Source organism: Diadema antillarum, unplaced genomic scaffold (assembly GCF_040938485.1).
Source record: "Diadema antillarum isolate AM-2024a unplaced genomic scaffold, OU_Dant_1.0 seq00000633_RagTag, whole genome shotgun sequence".
Lineage (NCBI taxonomy): Eukaryota > Metazoa > Echinodermata > Echinoidea > Diadematoida > Diadematidae > Diadema > Diadema antillarum.
In genome coordinates this window covers 2535605-2557105 of record NW_027271550.1, presented here as the reverse complement: position 1 = coordinate 2557105, position 21501 = coordinate 2535605, and the positions used below count along the sequence as shown (strand labels likewise).

General features: G+C 37.6%; 1 protein-coding gene across 1 annotated transcript; it reads right to left on the bottom strand.

The window, feature by feature from the left end:
* Window positions 1–6228: 6228 nt before the first annotated feature.
* On the bottom strand, window positions 6229–15234 carry LOC139736234 (cytochrome c1, heme protein, mitochondrial-like). The gene is made up of 8 exons (XM_071646966.1): window positions 15148–15234; window positions 11227–11271; window positions 10443–10591; window positions 9742–9868; window positions 8935–9052; window positions 8213–8413; window positions 7660–7760; window positions 6229–6427 (listed from the first exon to the last, which is right to left on the bottom strand). The coding sequence occupies exons 1-8, from the start codon at window positions 15211–15213 to the stop codon at window positions 6320–6322; spliced, it is 915 nt and encodes a 304-aa protein (XP_071503067.1). The 5' UTR covers window positions 15214–15234; the 3' UTR covers window positions 6229–6319.
* Between the last annotated feature and the right edge of the window lie 6267 nt (window positions 15235–21501).

Genomic DNA, 21501 nt, shown 5'->3' with positions numbered 1-21501 from the left:
AACAACAAGACAGAATTAATTTTACTGCACAGATAGTGGATCCGATCCGTGGACTGGGGTGGTAGAAGAAGAATCCGCAGTAAATTAATTTAATGTGGGTTCTATATTTAAAGTAAACTAGACCCTAGACATCCACAAATCACCACGGCCATGCCCACAGGGGGTGGGGTGTGTCATGTGTTATGCGTATTTACTATAGATACACAGCCCAGTCGCTGTATAAATAGAAGCTTCGCACGACGTTTGCATCATATTATCAATTCCCATCATGAAATCTCATGTCTGGGACTGTAACAACGTTCTCGTAGGGTCTAGACTACTATTAACATGCACCGCAGGTTACAGAATAATGCCATCAAAAAATACCGATACCGACATCAAGGAGAAGCATAAAGCTTGATTACGGACTAAAAGTAGTTACAGAATTAAATTCAACCAAAAATGCGACTAAAAATCGAATTACTAACCTTCGCAAACACTGGCAAAACGTTTTGTTTTCAGTCGCGGTAGCCGATGTAACGCTTCATGTCAAATTCATATTCAGCGCCGAAATTGCGAAATGCGCATGCGCGGTCATGGTCTCTCTATGTCGCGTGAGCCTGGAGTGGTATTCTGTACGTGTTTTCTGCCGGGGCGCCCCGCGAGCATAGCGCTAGCGCAAGCTGGTACTGCAGCTGTGCGGGCGGCAGGATTAGGCCCTAGGCCTACTCTAAATTAGACGCTATCCTAAGCACTACAGTACTAACGTTAGGCCTAATAGACCTACCTGAAGTTTCTATGAGGTACTAAGTAAGCGTAGATATCGGGGTAGGGCCTACTCAAAGAGGTTCTACTGCACATCTGGCCATTTTGTCGGTTCGTTGATCCAGAGTCCTGCCGCGATTTCATACGGGCACAGGTCCAGTCCGGCATGCCTTCAACTTGGCAAAATACCGGGACCGATCGATCGACAGGATCCAGATTTTTAGAATATTGCTGGCAAGACATGATGCATGTATCTCATGAATGATGGCACAAATGACAAAATGAATAATGAAAAACAGTCCCCATGTCTGCGTAGAGTACCTTTGCACATAATACGCGTCGCACATAAACATGCACAGCATGCAGTATGCGCATTATGCATGCTTTTAGCGCTTGCAAGCTGTTTGTTTTCACTCCAGTCAACCGGAAGTGACGTGTAGCCGACCGCAAGAATATCTAGCTAGCTAGCTAGCTCACAGAACTCTTAGTGAGCTAGCTAGCTAGCTAGCTGCGCTCTGTGTACGTGCGAGCTCACTTTTTCTCGATCATCGTGATGTGCATAGGCCCATGGTACATGTATCAAATTTAGTATGTATTGATTCGTGTGAATGAGATTTTTTTTTAAAGGTAATGTCTGGAAAAGAGCATTTTGAAGTTAAATTATATTCTAAGGAGCATGGAGGAGCATCATAAGTTTTTGAACAACTTAGAGCCAAATGGTGCCTGTTTAATCTTCATAATATTTTTCTGTCATTCATGCAGTCCCCTCTGGGTGGAAAAGGCAAATTGAAAAAAAACAAAACAAACAAACAAGAAACAAAACAGTGACTGATAATGAAATAAAGGGGCTTTTTACACTTGTAAATTTTTGCTTAGCCCCGGACCAACGGTGGGGCTAAGGGGGGGCCTTAGCCCCACCGTTGGTACGGGACTATCCTTAGCCCACTTTCTGTTTACACTCGTTTTTGCCAAAGTGGGCTAGCCCCACCGATAGTACGGTACTATCTGGCCCTGCAAAATAGCAGGGGTTAGCACCGCAATTGCGGTGCCAAGCAAGTGAGTGTAAACAGAACGAAAAAATAATCCTGGGCTAAGCGACGGAGACGAAGTCCGACCCTCACTGACCAATCAGAAACGAGGTAATCAAGTGCTGCCGGTGCGTGCGTGTACGTGTACAGTACACAGCGTAATTATGAATATTCATGTGGTTTGGAAAGTCCGGGGCTAAGAAATACGAGTGTAAAAAGGGCAGTTTTCTCCTTAGCCCCGGACAGGAGATAGTACGGGACTAATTGGCGAGTGTAAAAAGCTGAAAAAATTGGTACGGGACTAACGATAGTCCTGGGTCAGAGAAAGTCCGGGGTTAAGAAACACAAGTGTAAAAAGCCCTAAAGATGCAATACCGTAAAACGGGGTGAATAGGGACAAATTTAAAGTTCTAATGATTGTATTTTTTTTCATGCAGCCCAGAGACTCAATCTTATGTGGGGATTTTATGTCCACCTAAAATACCTTTAATTTGGTATTGTGAAAGAAAATAAATATTTGGTGGAAAAGTATGTTTTTTGATAAAATGATGCTGTCCCTTTTGACCCCAAATTTGGGGTCAACAGGGACAACACTAATTTTGATCCAAAAAAAGCTGTTTGGAGGCATTTTTTTTCAATCCATCCAATGAATTGGATTAAGAGAACAACTACAGAGTTTAAAAATGATATACAAACATTTAAGAGCAATCTATTCAATTGTTAAATCAATCTTTAACAAAAATTTCAACAGCCCAACAAAATGAGCTGATATAAAAAAATGTGACCCATCAGGTCAAAGGTTAAGATTGAAAAGTAAGTCAAAACTTTACTAATCCCTTGAATTAAACTCAAATATTAACCCACTTCTTCTTCAAGTGGCAAATCATGATGTACAATCTTATTCATACACTCTAAATTCAGTGTAACTTGACTCTTATGATGTCGGGAATATTTTGGGAGTTCTTATACAGCAATTATAAGCTGGCACCTATAGTATGGGTCTGACCCAAACAGATGTGTTGTTGGCATTAAAACATGCAGAAGACAGAGAAAAGGGTCATGAAATACAAGTGGAAAAGTCCTAGCCTGTCTTAGGCAGTGAAAAAAATTCCCAAGAGGGTGGGTGGGGCCGGGGTTCCCAGACCCTTCCTCCCCAAGTTAGGGTTAAGACAGCAAAGTTCACTCTCATCTATGTATACAAAAGTGAAGCCACATATCCAAAGATCTTATTGCTCTCTTGTCAAGAGATTTAGAATAAAAATTCACACTTTTGGAAATAGCTGGACATAACAAACATTTCAGAGCAATTTATGACATAGCTAATTTGTTAAAAATCACCAAAAGTATGTTGATATATGAATAAAAAACTAAGGGCAAAGATATTTCAACCACCTAAATCTGAATATGGGTAGAAATATCTAATTAAAGTTTAGACTAGTGAAAAATATACAGTATTCCCTATAAATCTTCTCTGATAACAAGACTGTTATTCTCACTTTCAAATCTTACATGGAATTGCCAGGATTAATAAAGTACTTTTTACTATGGGCATCCCTGACAATTCATATATAGAAACAATTTCTCGTTTGTTTTGGGAATGTAATGTTACATGGATGTTTTTTTTTCCTCATAAACACGAAATTATATTATAGAATATGATTAAAATTACTAAAAGTATGTTCATATATGGCTCCATAGAAAATAAGAAATGGCACATTGTCCTTTTTTTGTGTGTGTGTGTTCTTTTTTTTTTTTTTGGTAAGCAAAATATTTCATATTTTCTGCCATAACAACAAAATTACACTCTTCCTCAATTTGTCAATTACAAAATCACACACACACACAAAAAAAAGATGGACGAATACATGTCAGGAAAAACCTGAAGGTTTTTTTTTTTTTTAATCCCATTTATCAGCTGAAATCTAATTCAAATCTAAAGCATTTGTGATTATCAGTCATCTTGTATGTTTTGTGCTATATCATGTAGAATGGCTTCTATTTGTGTCTGAATATTTTTGTTTGAATAAAATTTCCCTCTGAAAAAAAACAAAAAGAAAACAAAACAAACAACAACAACAAATTACCCCCCCCCCCCCAAAAAAAAAAAAAAAAAAAAAAAAAAAAAAAAAAAAAAAAGGAATATTGGCTGGCCAGGGCCCTACTTGAAGATTGGCGGCCATGGTGTATGTGTAGTGGACTTCTGTTGAAGCTACCTATACAGGGGTGGATCCAGGAATTCCGTAAAGGGGAGGTGCCTTTGCAAAATTAGAGGGGATGCACGCACCCCTCCCACACTTTTTTCTTTTTATTTCTTTTGTTTTAACCAAAAATTAAGAGGGGAGCATGACATCCTCTGGATCCGCCGCTGCTATATAAATTACAATATCTTTATTTCCATCAAGGTGTGACAATGAAGTCTGTTCAATTTTTCTTATTATTCATGTGAATCACATTGCAATAAATATCATGCATGTGGCAACATCATTTCTCAGATTGTGTTGATATAGTTGTGATAATGTATCCAACTTTGTCAATCTACCACAAACTTGTGAATTAAATTGCCTAAGGGTGAATCAACTGCATTCTGATTTCTCCCGCATGCATATTTGAGGAATCAGCCGAGCTCTAAACCCCTCTACTCTCAACCTTGTGTGCAGTGTTAAACTGGTATTTACCGGTACACTGTATTACATTTAGGTACATGATACCTAAAATTCGTAAGCTATGCTGTACAAAGATGAATTCAGAACACAACATGCAATCAGCAAATTGACATAAAATGGGTCTGCTCTTTTGTTCATGTTGATAGTGCAGCTGATCAAGAGTTCAAAATTTACATTTGGAAAGAGCAAGGAATAATTTTCACTACACTTTGTCTTGAACATCCTGCTTGTTTTGTCTAGTGTAGTTCAATTTTGTTATGGTGAAGGTGTATCTCTTTTGGAACAAGCTGAATATCTAGGTGTCAAAGCCTTTATTTCTATTCCGAGCTACTAGTATTCCACTTTCATGGAGGTGTGTACTGTAGCTGTTATTTTTGTTACACACCTAAGTATCTTTGCACTCAATTTATAGTATTAACAATACAGAGTACAGGTTACCTTATCAAAATGTATTGCTAAATGCCAAGGCACTGGACACCCTCCACAGCCAAAGGGTAGAAAGTACAAGTACAAAGAATACTATTATTTTTTCTCTTTCAATCTCCTCCGCCGCCCCGCCCCCTTTCTTCTCTCTTTTTCTCATGAAGCAGACATGCTACGAGTGATGTACTGAAATAAAACACTGGGTATTCATGTTCTGCAACAAATGCATGCATCATACATGTAATTGCAAAAATTTTGGCTACAATTAGTAAACTTTCAAATTCAGCAACAACTCAAGTACATGTTCAAATACACGTGTAATAGGAAACTGAAGGAAAAATGATAAGACAAAGATACAGTCAAATGAAAGGCCAGATTTCATACAAATATGTCAATGAACATACTCATTTATTATACTAGCAAGTCCACAACAGGAAAAAGAGCTCCTGCCCAAGTTTCCACCCAAAGTGGAACAGTTCACTCCTTCAATTCAACTTCCACTCTTTAACAGAACAAGGAATATGTGATCCCAACATCAACTGTAAAAAGATGTGCAAATCTATAGGATAGAGGTATCTGGATGATTTAAATAAATTCATTTTATGTACAATGCAAGTGTGCTTCAAGGGGGTAAAAATGCTGGTAAGTTGGAAATCCCTGCATCAGAGTGTGTGCAAGAACTTGATTTTGTCATCAACAGATATGTTTTCCATTGACAGAATAATAACACATTGCATTTGTCATCCATTTACCTCTTCTAGCACAATATCAGCAAACATTTCACCTTCCAACAAAATGTCAAGCTTAATTTACTGTATGGGGTGAGTGTCTGTTATGTCATAATCAAAGTCAGTTATTCCTACTTCTATGTTAGGGAGCATACATCAGTATTTACAAATATTCAGTGATGCCATAATTACACTCACTCAGCGATTCACAAAGTTGAGAGGAATATTCTACAGCAGAATTTACTCCATAAAAAGGGTCAAATAACTCTAATTACAGTCTTCTCCCTTGCATATTGCTCAATTCTGTATCCATCAACGTGTTAATGCAATGTTAACAACAGAGTCTGCGAGTGAGCCTATTTGAAGGTCAATGTCATATATTTAGACAAGCATACTATTACAGTACAGAGCACAAACTTTAAATGCTTGGCAGGAATAGCTCATGTTATAGGTCGACATCCTTTTGCACTAAACCATGCTTGACCAAATTTGGTTAAGTAGCTGTTTAAAATGATGTTCACACACCTATCCATGGACATATATATATATATATAAATATACTGAGAGCATTTGGTGTTCCCATTTTCCTTTTAAAAGCTCTGTGGAGAGGGGTAGGTTGAGTATTGGTACAGTCTGCTCTTCCTGATTTGTTTGTCGGGTCTGGATATCCTATAAAGACTGGAAGGATCTTTCAACTTTCAAGAATGATGTAAGGATGAAAGCCAGAGACCAATCACGCTGTCGGCGGGCGATATGCAAGCTTCCTTGACTTGAGAACAGACCACTTGTGTCTCTTGGTGTAGTAGGAGACGCCAAGTAGCAAGCTGAGGATCAAGAGAGCCTGGAGGTGTTCAGAGAAAGAGAACAAATACACACATGAATAGAAGTGCTCCTACAGGTCACTCTACATTATCTCTCTCTGGCTCTCTCACTGCAGCTCAACCACAGCTTAGATTTCATCTTTTCATCCTCACAATGTTCATGAATGGTCTGCATCATACTACACGTATTGACCGATTCGGGTTCGTTGAGGGCAGCAGACAATTTGTAGCACTGGGCGCAGCCATTAGCTCAAATTGCGGTGTCCCAGCCGACCCCCCCTCCTCTCCCCCACCCCCCAGGCAACATGTTTATCGCGCACTTGTAGCAGGAGTACGCACACTTGTTACAAAGGTTCGCGCATTAAGCAAGCATTCGTGCACTCAGTACGAGGTGCCTATTGGCTAAAACAACCATGCATCAGTTTTTCACTCTGTGCGCGTGCTAATGTAGGGAGAGGGGTGGGGGAGTGGGAGGGGGGTCGGCCGGGACACAGCAGTAATGGCGCTGCCCATGCCGATAATACACAAACCGCCTCACAGAATCGGTCAATATTCACACAAACTTCTCTTTATAAGTTCTATGCATTACATTCTACAGGTGTTACATAAGAAAATGCACAGCAATTTTGCCTTTAGCTTACAGCATTTCCTCTTTAAGCTTGATGCCTTATCATTACACAATTCATGAAATATACCTTGTGCATGAGTCAAACTTTTCTATCATTCATAATGAAATATAACTAATATGAAAAGTCTTACGAAGTGATGATAAAAAACAAAATGCAGCTTAGATCTCTACAGTCAGTATCTTCTTTGAAATTTTCAACTGGTTTTATACGTAGTTAATCACTTATATCCTTACTTCTATCTAACATCAGAGGCGGCAGTTTGGTAACCAATGCAGGTCATCCTTAAAACTTGTCATCCTTAAAACCAAAACAGGTCATCCTTAAAACCAATGCAGGTCATCCTTAAAAGTCTTATACGAGAAAACCTTGCTTGAGTCGTAAATAGTACATGCACACAACCCCATACATTCTGTGTATTCTTCATTTCCCTAAACCTGCTTCACATTATGCAGACATATAAATCTGATATGATTCTCCTGGCCACTTCCTCACAAACTGTGCAAAATCAGCAGAAAAAAATAGAGGAAAAAAAATGGGAGAGAGAGAGAGTGTGTGTGTGTAAGACAAGCAATCCAAATTCTGGAGAATATCCCATAGCTTACAAAGAATTAGTGACAACATACCTTCAGTCCCATTCTCTTGCGCTGGTCATGTTCCGGTTCAGAGGCCCAGCGAAGGAAGGTGCTCACATCCTTAGCAATCTGTCCCATTGATGCTGGTGTGCCTACAGAGACCATACACACGAAATGAAGACAACGCATAATGCAATCAGCTTTGTTGTCCAAAGATATACATTCAGTATCCCTCAATACAAGAGTTCATTGAGCCATCTATCTCCATAAACATACATCTTGTTATATCATCATAAACATCAAACACAGAAAATGCTATCGGATGACACTACACGAAACTAGGCTTGCTTCATATGTTTATTCTTCTTCTGACCGCATTCTACTGACCAATCACTAATTTTGCTTCAAGATCCACTCATAAATTTATTATACATGCCCTCGAAGAGTATTCTGTGAACTGCAAAGGATCAAACTTTATTCAAATAAGCAAGAGCCCATTAAAAGACAGAAGGACAGATGATTTCAATGATAACAGTCATACAATCACCCAACACTGAGGGAAGGTGCAAATGTACAATGCAGAGCTGGCTATTTCATCACTTACCGTCCTCATATTCAATGATTTCATTGTAGATGGGTGGGGCCATGCCAATGGCCTGGCCAGGGAAGTAGGGGTTGAAGTAGAGCCCCTCCCTGATCTCTACACCGGCAGGTGGATCACAGTAGCCAGTCAAGAGGGCAAAGATGTAGTCTTCGTTGCCATGGCGAGCGAGGCAGACGTAGCTCATGTCAGGCGGAAGTGCACCTGTAAACATAGAAGGGTGTTGCAGGCATCGCTTTACGATTAGTTTGGTAATCAAAAGAGATATACTATGATAAAGAACAATCAGAATTTGGTATGGTTTAACCATATTTCTATTGACTGTAATGACCCGAGTGTCAATGAATGAATAAGAACAGCTGATTCAGAAAGAAAAAAAACTTTATCATGCTCTATATAGGGTCTTGTACATACCGAACAATATTGTATCACACCTGGTGATGTCACGCTTGAGGTTAATAACTTGGTCAGGTTCAGTCTCGAACATACTTTGATTTAACAATTCAATAACTGGATGAATCATAAACAATGTAGCAAGAATTAAGATAAATACTCCTCTCTATGTTTAAACCCCAAACCATGCATATTTCACCAAGTTTTTGCACAGAAATCAACTAGGCTAAACAAAATAACTTGACTTGACATTTGAAATTATGACATTGTGGAACATCATTGCCAAAGATTTAAATCCAGTACACACAACAGTCTGTCGTAATGGCACATACCAGCATTTGCGGCACGGGCAGCCTCGTCATTGGGGTATGGATTGGGGAAGTAGTCCGAGAGCTTTCCTGGCCTCTCAAACATCTCTCCTTCTTCATCAGGTCCATCCACAATTTGGTACTATCAAAAAGAATATCACAAGGAGCACGATTCAATACCATTTTCTACATTTTACCTTCTACTAATTCAAGCACTTTCCTTATCTTCATACCCATCTTTTTCAAGCTGCATTTGAAAGTGAACTACTGGACTGCATGGGACTATAAAGCCATTCTTCCTTTTACACCTCTCTTATTTTCTTTTTCTTTTCATGTTAACTTGTTTTTCTCTTCCTACCATCCTTAATTTCTATAACATTTACTACGTCTTATCATCTTTCTTTGAACACATTGTGTGCTACACAGAGGACAAGAAAACTATGCACTGGCGAGGATGCAAATAACACATAAAAAAGGGTTAGGAGTGTCCAACCTTGCACTAACTCAGAGAAGAATATATATATCAAAGAGAAGGGAAGGGGAGAAGGGAAGCCCAAGCAAAAGTAAAACATGAATAGAGACATCCTCATAGATATCCATGCTTGGCAGTATTCTGACTCTAAACTTTACAAATATATCTACCAAGTAACCACGATTCTTACACTGCCTTATCAGGACCATTTGTGATTTGAATTTCTACTTGTTCCTCACACTAATATAGAGCTGTGAAGCCACAAATTTCACATGGCTGAGGTTTCCATCAAGGCTTCGGGCATGAACCCCCCCCCCCCCCCTCCAAAAAGAAAAAAAAAATGTATTTCACTGCTTCACCTCTTCAGCTATTGCCTTGGCCTCTGCCTCTGTGTGGGTGACACCAACTAGGTTGCGGAAAGCCAGATATTGCATGCTGTGGCAGGCTGAGCACACTTCCTTATACACCTGGTAGCCTCGTCTCAAACTGAAAGAAGAATAATGGAAACAAAAATTACAAAAAATTGAAATCATGAAGACTGTATTCACCTTTCTTTCCATCAATGCATGCAGCCATATAATCATTTTCTTTGAACAGAAAAAATAGAAACATTGCTATGGGAAGTAGTATGCCTCTGCCATATTGCATTATTCTGATAATAGGTCTACAGTACATCTTGACAATGTAAGACAACAGTTTCACATGATTGGCAAGATATTGAAATGATATGTTTGAAAGTTTGATGGCACTACCCCCAAATGTGTTAAGTAATTATAGCATTCTTTGAACCATTTTCTGAACTTGACCTATGACCTTTGACCTCGAGCATGCATGCTCACAACTTGAAAGGAGCAGTTTTGTCTACTAATACAAACATATGCTAAGGTACACTTGGATACCTCTAATGGTTCTTGCATTACATCATCCACAAATTTGATCAAGAACAGGCAGCATACAAAACTAACCAACCACAACAGCAGCATTAAATGAACAGTACAGAAAATGGAGAGTTTAAGCGGAAAAAAAAATTGATGCTAGTGTGTCATCCTGACTGTTTTACCTTGCATGGTCAAAGGTGCTGAAGATGCCATTGTGGGGCCAATGTAAATGAGGTGGATGGATGTCAATCTCCTCAGCATTGACCGACATGTGAAGAGCGGTCACAAGACCCGCACTGCCTGCTGCTAGTGTGCCGAGTGTTGCAAGAGCCTGGTTGACAGGGTGTCAGGGAGATATAAAACATAACACACTCATTCATCCAGTTCAAATCAAATCAAATCAAATCAAATCAAATCAAATCAATCAAATCAAATCAAATCAAATCAAATCAAATCAAATCAAATCAAATCAAATCAAATCAAATCAAATCAAATCAAATCAAATCATCAAATCAAATCAAATCAAATCAAATCAAAAAATCTGAAATCAAATTCCAAGCAAATCAAATCAAATCAAATCAAATCAAATCAAATCAAATCAAATCAAATCAAATCAAATCAAATCAAATCAATTCAATTCAATAATTTATTGTCATGCCTAAGTATACAAACTGATTTCCAAGCATATAAATAAGAGCATTACACATAGTTTGAAAATCAAATAACAGAAAACAAGATTGATGCACATCAAAAAGTATATTGGCACACTGATAATAAGTGCATCGTTATTGCTTTAAATGCTGTTATTTTCAGGATGATTATAATTTTCACAATTTGGTGGTTTACGGTTGGGCTGCAAAGTTAATAACACACGAAAATATAAAAATTAGGGGCAATTTCATCATTTAAAGCAAAGTTGGTGATACTCTTTTACTATCAAAATGCAAATGATACACATCAACTTACCACTCTTTTAGTCCTTGACATATGTGAAAATCCACTCAGCTGGGCCTGGAATTAAGATAGACAAGGATGAAGTTTGAGATGATGCTGTTATTCTAATATTTCATTTTATACATTCCTTTGCTCCAGCAAGTATCCACAGTTGATTAGGTCATTCATTTGTAAAATTGAAATCCTCTGGGGTAGATACATGTATAGAAAAAGAAAACCATGTAAACTTCTGTTTTGCTACAGTTTGTAAGCCAAGTGCACTACCATAACTACACTGTCTTGCAAAAATCCTCGCCTTGGCCACTAAATGTGAAAGGTACAAAAAGAATGGACTTGAATAAATGTAAATAGTGTTTTACATGGTCACATAGATCACAACCATTTATCTAGGCTTGAAGCAGGTGCCTATTTGGAACAGGGGTAGTTTCATTCATTGATGAAACTGCCTAATCAGGTGCGAGAGTACTCTCACTTCCAATAACACGTGCAAGTAACTCCTGCTTTTGTTCTTTGTAAGTGGGACTCGGGCACATTCGACACTCTTTAGCTGAAAAATAACTGGAAATTCCACAGGGAGCCTCTCAAGCAGGCAAATTTGCAAGGTACCAATAGGGAAAAATACGGCATGTGGACATATCTAAATTTCTATCAATCTAAAATGAATATATTCTGTTTTGGAGGTCAATTTGAGTTGAAGTGAGAGAGTAAGAGCTAGAGTGGCTGTTAAGAGTGGCTTATCAGCTGAAAGTGGGAAATGAATGAAAAGATACTAAAAAGGCTAACCTGGGAAAAATAAAACAAAAAAATTTCAAAATTGGAAAAAGAAAATAAAAAAGAATTAGAAATGTTGCTATGATGACTGGTATGCCTCCGCCATAATGCATGGTTCTCCTAATAGGTCTATAGTACAATGTCTTGACAATGTGTGATGACACTTTCACATAGGCTTAATTGGCAAAGTATTAGAATGACAGGTTTGCCACAAATGTGTTGAATATTCACTTTCCTTGAAATCGGTTTAATTGGATGGATGGGTATACTGCCTAAGAGCGCAGGTATTTGGGGATTTGACGATCTTTACTTGACTTTTGACCCCTTTATAAGTCTATGATGCATTGGGTAACCTTCAAGGTATGGAGAAAAAGTGTAATTTCAGTATCATACAGTAAAATAATTGCATTTTAACTTGGCCTTTGACCCTGGACCTTTGATCTAATGACCCTAAAATTCCCAAGAGAATCACTGTCAGGTAGAACATGCATAAATACATGGCTGTACTAAGTCTCATGATGATACCTTGAGTCACTTTCAAGATATGGAAAAAAGAAGGGAAATTTATCACTTTCACTTGATCTTTGACCTTTGGGCAACAAACTTCCCAGAGAATCTCCATTGGGTAATACATGTATACTGTATATCAAGTTTCAAGACAAATCTGGCAAGTACTGCAGAAATATGAGGGAAAAATGGCATTTTGAGGAGTTGACCTCGACCTTTGACCCATGACCTTTGACCCATGATCCCTACATTCCCTAGATAATCACTGTTAGTCAGTATATGCATATGTACTAAGTTCCATGAAAAATACCTTGTATTATTTCCAAGATATGGAGAAAAAAGTGCAATTTTTAAATTTTAACTTGACCTCTGACCTTTGACCTTTATCCTCATGACTCGAAACTTTCTCTGGAGAATCTTTATTTGGTATTACATGTATACACCAAGTTTCAAGAAAAAATCTTCAGGCGTTGTAAAGATACGGGGAAAATAGTGAAATTTTTAGCATTTGACCTTGACCTTTTGACCTTTGACCTCGAGCATGAGCACCCATAAGTTAATAGGCACAACTTCGTCCACTCATGCATATACATGCCAAGTCTCATTAGGATACCTCAAACGGTTTTTTAGTTACGCTGTCCACAAATTCATTACAGACGGACGGACAGACGGACGGAAGGACCGAAGGACGGACAACCCGAAAACATAATGCCTCCGGCGACACTTCGTGGCGGAGGCATAAAAAAAGAAAGATTGAAGAAAAAAGCAATTATTGAATACCATAATAAAATTAGAGATGAATCAAGCTGTTTGTCTAGCTTGAGTAAAACCCTCAGTTTTCGGCCAGCGTCCAGAATCCAGACACTTATCACAAGCCAGCAAATTCTACTGTCACAACACACGCATATCAGTTATCACATCGTTTCACATACTGGCACACTCGTTCATCACAGGAAAGTGCCCGAGACACCTCCAAAAATCCATCTAAAATCCCAAATTTCGCTGTCAAATATGTAGAATAAGCGCAACTTTTCCAAAGCACGCGCGAATTAGGTCCCGTGTTGAGAGTCAGGATTGCCGAAAAAGCGCTAAAAATTGAAAAATTATGCCGTTCTGTTGCGAGATATTTCACTTATAAGATTTTCGCAAGTTCAGAGTGTGATGGTATCCTCAAAAACAAAAAAGAAAAACAAAATCTCTGTACGTGGTGATTACAGTGAATAAATGTACAGCTTACTACAGGGGCTGAATGCAAGTGCCGAGCTACCGAGTGACCAGAATTCGGACATGAACAGGCGCCGCAACGTCCCCGATGCAACCTTGCGCCAACAAGGTATGGCGCGTGCTCATTTTTCAGCAGCCTTGTATGCATATTGACATTGAACTTGCATAGCACGTGCCCGAATTCTGGAGAGGCCGTCCAAATTCTGAGGGATTGACAAGGTGATAATATTTGGGGATTTTGTGAAATTTTTTGATGTATTTAACAAAATCAATATCGAAAAGAAGTAGTTCGATATATCTAGCATACATTGTTAGATATAATCTTGTATGTATTATTTGAGTTGAACAAATATTGCAGAAAAGCTTAAGTGTCCAAAAGCTGGTGGTTTACTCTAGTGTGGAGTCTACTTGTGAGTGTGCAGAGCAGTATGGTAACTCTACTACACATCGACCACCCTTTTTGAAACCGACCAACTAATTTTGGTGCACAGAACGCTTACTGTGCACTGCACTGCGCTCAGAGCACATAAAATGTATTGGCTTTGCCTGTCAATGAGTTTGTGCGGGAAAACAAAAATTCACTGTTCATTAACGGTGTAAATCGAGGACAAAATTTCAAAAGAATATTTTAACTGAATTGTAATGTAATGTCAACGCATTCTAAAAAGCTTCGTACAACACGGCGTTCAGTACAACTCGGTTTGTGTGCTTTGTCAACACAAATAAAGTGGTCGATCTAACAAAGGAGTGACACCGCGGGAGCTGAAAAGAGGGCACTCAAGTTCGACGGCGATATTTTTGCACTGAAACTTCGAATTGAAAAGGGGACAACAGCATTTGATAGTGCTGGATTTTCTCAATCACGTAAGTCAAGATTTTATGTGAATTTCAGTCTTAAATATTCTTATCAGGCAGATAAAAATTAGGTTGTCCATGGCTGTAGTACTAGTACTTAGTAGGACCAACCATAGTGGTATTCGAAATTCAGTAGGGCCTACCATGTTTGGATTGTTAGCTGCAAACTCGCCGGTCATCACAGGAACGCCGGCCGGCATTTGTATTCCTACCATAAATTACTCCATACCATAAATCAGATAAAAATTTAGATAACTGTAGCAGATATAGACTATTTAGGAGCCATGATCGCCTCGTAAACTCAACTAATCAGTTAAGTTGCCGTGTCCGGACACGACACATCTACCGGCACGTTTCTGAACTGTGACTCTGTCTACCGCAGAGGAGAGCCGATAAAGTAAAAAATGATAAAACTCAACGACTCCTCTGCTCCTCACTCCTGACACTGCCGCAGTGAGTGACAGTGAATTGGTATCAAGTTGCTCTCCTGGCCTGGTTTAGTATAATTTAAACGAGTCGATATTGCGGATATTGCCCTTCAGCGTAATCGTAATTTCAGAAAAAAATGATACTTGCCTTGGGACTAAGAAGCCCCGATTTTACCCGCAAGAGACCCGCTGTTTTCCTGAGAGCTGCAGCCATGATTTTCGTAACGTCCGACGAGACTAAAGTACAGTCGAGTACAAGGTAAAGTTCTACACATGTATGCACTGCGATTCTAGCTGTTACCACGATTTCATTGCACGGAAGTACGTGACCTGAACCCGATTCTGATATGCCTCAGTTACAGTCATAAATAATATGTATAGTTTAGAACAATTCATTCTGAAATAAATCAAATCATATTAAATAATTATTTTTTATATATATATTATTTAAAATGAATAGAATCATGTGCAAATACCAGACATATAAATATATCTTATCTTTAAGACTCAAACGTGTAGAAAAGCCAGTACGAAAGTTACGCAAATGAGGCTCATGGGTAATTTCCTTTTGATTCGATGGTTTACGAAAAGGGTACAACTATTGAATAACATGAATTCAGACGGCGCCCTCTATTGATTGGCCTTTTATTTTCGTTCCTCGTTTATCGTAACTTTTCTTCCCACCTAAAAGAAAGGAAACACAAAAGAACAAGAATAAGAAGAGAGAAAAAAAGGAATACAAATCAAGATCCAAGTGACCTGCACAAAATACCTTATTAGCTCTGTATGATGAACAGCAGAAGACTAGTGATTGAAAAAAAAAAAAAAAAAAAATCGGAGGAAAAAGTATAACAACTAGACTAACATAGGGCCTACCTGGTAGCTAGAAAAGACCCGGCCTATAATGAGTAAAAGAAATATAATAACCATGAGCTCAATGGTTATGCTTTATTTGTAATGATGTGATTATAAACCTATTGTGGGTATCAAGATTCTGAATTCACATTCAAATTTAGAATCTGTAATCATCAGGCATGATAACTTCCTGTTTTAATTGCCTCTATATTTCTCTACTCTGATCATATGGTGTTGTCAAAAAAGAGCAGGTGTAAGTCTACTCACCATTTGTGTTATTCTCATGTATTATTTATTCTTCAAAATCTTTCACGTAATGTGACTGGAAGGAAGTGAAGAGTTTGTTTGCAAAAACCAATAAGTCCATATTTTTCAAATGGAGATATCTGCGATTAAAGGTCACGAAAAATAAAGAGAATAGTAAGAAAATTTTTGCTTCTTTTGACCATACTGTAAAACATGATAAATTCGTGGCATGAAATTTTCGCGAATTGGAGCCGACAGCCTTTTTCATAGCATGAAATTTTCATGAATTGCCACTGACGTTCAATGCATGCAGTGTAGACAAAAACTTTCGCGTGCATTTTAATTTCGCAAATTTTGGCGCTCGCGAAATTCGCGAAATTAAAATGCACGCGAAAATTCCTCGTTTTACAGTAACTTCAAAAATATACCTTTATATGTAGTGACCAATATATCATTTAAAAGATATTATTTTGTACTTTATGACAGAGACCGTACTTCAAAATCTTCAAAAATGGACTTATCGGTTTTTGCAAACAAACTCTTCAAGTGTACATTCACTCATTTTGAGCAGATTTCTGTAAAGATATGTCACACAAGAAAAGTCAAATCTTTATCTTATTTATATATGAAGAGTTTGTTCGCAAAAAGCGATAAGTCCATTTTTGAAGATTTTGAAGTAATGGTCTCTGTCATAAAGTACAAAATAATACCTTTTAAATGAAATATTGGTCACTACATATAAAGGTACATTTTTGAAGTCATGGTCAAAAGAAGCAAAAATTTTCTTATTATTCACTTTATTTTTCTTGACCTTTAATCGTAAATATCTCCATTTGGCAAATATGGACTTATCGGTTTTTGCGAACAAACTCTTCATATCTTGGGACAGCATCAACAATTAAGCATATAACATTTCCATTTAGTAATATTGTATGTACACCATACAAAACTACTTCTACCTCCCCCACTATACTGATGAGGAGAATAAGGAAATTAAAATCTATTGAAGATCATCAAGTTTGTCACTTGCGGTTCAAATTCTTTGTCTTTGATCTTTATTTTCTGGAATAAATCTGGGAGTGCTATAGTGTACAAATATAAGGCCCTATTTCAAAAACAGTGATGTACTATGAATTACAAACACATGCTTGGATAAACATTTTCTTTAACTAGATACATTATTTAGCTTGCTTGCTTGCTTGATCCTGGCATAATCTACTGTATTACACTTTCCCAGTTGCTGGGAGAAAGCCACATGGGAGACCCCAGAAGACATGGGAAGAAACCATCAAAGAGGACAAAAGGTGTCGAAATCACCCATATTAACCTGATAGACTGGAGCCATTAAGGAAATGACCTGTCCAACCCCAGTGATAAGAAAAATGGACATTAAACAAGGATGATGATGATGATATAAATATACATTAAAAAAAAAATATATATATATATATATATATATATATATATTCTTTCTGTATAATTCAGTCTAATTTCTTTCAGTATATATGCAACCAACATTGAGGCACCACGCACGTTTGGGAAGGGAACGATCTCTCGCACTTGGGATATATATATATATATATATATATATATATATATATATATATATATATATGTTGATAAGGTAGTCCACGTGTTGGCAAGATAAAAAGATAAGTAACAAAGCTGCAAGAAAAGTTCATGCTGTATTCACCAACGGTTTATTTCTTCACACAAATTTTCGAGCGTCTCGCTGCCCTTTCTCAAGTGTTGATACGCTTGAGAAAGGGCGGCGAGACGCTCGAAAATTTGTGTGAAGAAATAAACCGTTGGTGAATACAGCATGAACTTTTCTTGCAGCTTTGTTACTTATCTTTATATATATATATATATATATATATACATATATATATATATATATATATACATACATATACATATAAAAGGGTGGTAAATAGAGAACTCTTTGGAAATGATAAGGGTAATGTTTATGGTAACTTTTCAAAGCACAGCATGAAGAAGCTTTATAAATCTAGGTGACAGTTGCAATGACTGAAAATTCTTTGAAACCAAAAGATATTTTAAAAACTGATCCTGATTTCCATGTCAAGCTTCGTTATCCCAATCAAACCTGTTCATCTCAAGGTAATGACGTACTACCAAGCCAAAGTAAAGCACTCCTAATATATGAAAACCATATATTGCACTGTTTCTCTGGACAGTACACCAGGTCCTCTCTCTCTCTACACTCTACAACACTCAGCCTATGGATATATAGGGGGGGGGGGGGGGCAGAAAACCAAATCAAACAAGATAAAAGCAAAACATGATGATGACGCGGACAAAATGACAATGTTTATTGTGTTCACACAAGAATTCCATGTTCCGTAAGCTGAAATACAAAAATTTTCGGCGCGCTCGCTGTCCTCGCTCGCCAAATATATATAAAAAAGAAGGTAAGAACAAAACTTGATGATGACGCGGACAAATATATACGAATTTCGGCTCACTCGCGCGCACTAATTTAGAGTATTTTTTTCAAGTCCTCAGTTTGTTGGTATAAATCGTTATCTATAAGGCCGTCACTATATCTTGATTAGAATTGTAAGATTTGATAAGCAAAAAATGGCAAGAATTCCATGTTTTGTAAGCTGAAATACAAAAATTTTCGGCTCGCTCGCTGCGCTCGCTCGCCGAAATTTATCAAAATTCGCTACATTTAAATCACCGTCAAAAGACCCCTTTTAAGTGCTTGAAAAAAGCACATCATGTAGACTTATGACAACCTGCTTGCAAAGTATATACAATCAGACTTCACACATTGTTCTTCATTATTATACTGAAGGCATTTTTTAATACTGTACAATAATATATACACATAGCAAAGTGTGATACAAAATATGAATACAGATATAGGTGGATTTCTTCCATTGGACGGATATGGGGTGGATCATAGAATGGACGGGTAGATTTTCAAAAGGCCACTTTAGTAGCAAAGGCCAAAGGTATATTTCATTTAATACATTTTGTACAGGTACAAGTTGCATCAGCTCATAATACTTTTGTGCAGCAACGGACAGAAGTTTGACACCACAGATGCTTCATAATTGATCACAATTATCATAATAATAATAATAATAATAATAATAATAATAATAATCATAATCATCATCATCATCATCATCATCATCATCATCATCATCACCATCATCACCACCACCACCACCATCATCATGTATACATTATCATCAAAACATCACATACACAATTTTCCAATATGAAACAATAGACTGGAATGCCCCTACATGTCGCACTGAAGGACTGCAGTTGGAATGAGTTACTCTTGTGACCAAAATAAACAAACAAACACACAACAACAAAAGAATGAAAATAATATTTTGCCAAAAACAAACAAAGCAAAATTAATATGTGATCCTACTTTTAAAAAGATTTTCTGTAAGGCAGCAGGGAGCACTATGTATATCTCAAACATGAGTAGAAAAAGGCAATTGGTACCTTTATGTTACTGATACTTTGGGTTCCTATGAATACATGTACTTTCTGCCGCACATTCAACCTGGTATGAAGTTTGACTAATTTCTCTCCAAATGATGATCTTGCGTTACAGTTCATGTGTCATCAAGATTAGTCATGGACGGCTTGTTCACGGAATGCTTTCAAGATAAGAGTATGTCTTCACTGACTTTGAATAAAGATTATAATTTTTCTTAGAATTCTTATATTCTTTTACTCTGGACAAGGGAACATGATTTTTGCAGAAATGCACCTTGAATCTCTTATGCTGTAACACTGCTTGGTAAAAACGAATGACGATATTGCTTTTACTCGATATCACTTGACAGATAAAAAGTGAAGTGCATACTACATAAGAATCTGCTCATTTGTGACATCACAGAGTATGATGTAAATGAGAGGGGGGGGGGGGAATGAAATAACTGATCAATTCCGAAGAAAACCAATGTACAATATCAATAGGTCAAAAATCAAGGTCAGAGGTCAAAGAAGTCAAAGGTCAAAATTCTGTGTAGAAGTTTTGAAGCCCTCACCTAGTGCCATCACATAAAGCAAACGGAAATGAAATCGGGTTAGAAATGGCGAAGGAGTAGCATTTTGTAGCAAAATGAACAATACAGGTCAAAAATCAAGGTCAAAGGTCAAAGAAGTCAAAGGTCAAAATTCTGTGTAGAAGTTTTGAAGCCCTCACCTAGTGCCATCACATAAAGCAAACGGAATCGAAATCGGGTTAGAAATGGCGAAGGAGTAGCATTTTGTAGCAAAATGTACAATATAGGTCAAAAAATCAAGGTCAAAGGTCAAAGAAGTCAAAGGTCAAAATTCTGTGTACAAGTTTTGAAGCCCTCACCTAGTGCCATCACATAAAGCAAACGGAATCGAAATCGGGTTAGAAATGGCGAAGGAGTAGCATTTTGTAGCAAAATGTTCAATACAGGTCAAAAAAAACCAAGTACCACGCTAAACAAAAACCTACTTTCACTGGATAATCACATATTCCCAAACTTTATGTGATACATTTCTTTTGCATTCTCAGGAAATGCATAGATAGCTGGCTAGAGTTTAGCTAGAGTTTCTTCACTTTTGCAATTCTCACTTCATACTGAACATGGGCATGAGAATTGAGTGTGATTGATAGCCACATACAATTTCTGAGACTCTTGAGATAGAAAGACCTTGGAATCAACAGGCTGTTGGCAGGACACAAACCCCCAAACACACCAATTGCTGAGCTGACATACTTTCTGCCTGGGTGTACATACATGAATACTGGGTAATGATGCTGTATGCCGAGGGTAGAATCATAAATATGTGACATGAAGATATAAAAAGGCATCAAAATAAGACACACTATGACACAAACAAACTCTGAGCACAGCATTACTGTAAGTTGCACAAATATCTTGTGTCACACTTCCATGCAGTGATATCAGCAGACACGCATACTGGAGAGAACTTGATGCATGAGTGGCATGGTGAATTTTCTAGTTGCCAAACGAAAGTCAAGCTGTTCCATAACTTGCATGAAAGAAATCTTTAGCTGGCATTTTTTAGTGGTCATTTGTAGGGGTGAGTGCATACTGTATTTACAACTATCATGAGGAAAATGCTATTATTTCATTGCATAATGACATTTCTGCTGCAAAACACACACATAGCATCGCACAATATCTGCTGACCTGTGGTTAGGTTTTCCTTTATTTAACAATAATGTCAGGAACGTAAACATAACTTTTTTTTGTTTTTTTTTTTGGCAGAAATGCTTTGGTATCCACATATAATCACTGCAAAAGATCACTGATGTCAAATAATGTGTTTCATGCTCAAGGTATATATATTTTGAAATTATTGGTGCAAACCTTGGAATGCTGTATTTCACAATATTTCA

Coding starts and splice junctions, on each gene's coding strand:
- LOC139736234 (XM_071646966.1), bottom strand. CDS start 15,213: ATGGCTGCAGCTCTCAGGAAAACAGCGGGTCTCTTGCGGGTAAAATCG. Junction 11,272..15,147: donor CGGGGCTTCTTAGTCCCAAG/GCAAGTATCATT, acceptor TCTTAATTCCAG/GCCCAGCTGAGTGGATTTTC. Junction 6,428..7,659: donor GCAAGAGAATGGGACTGAAG/GTATGTTGTCAC, acceptor GAACACCTCCAG/GCTCTCTTGATCCTCAGCTT.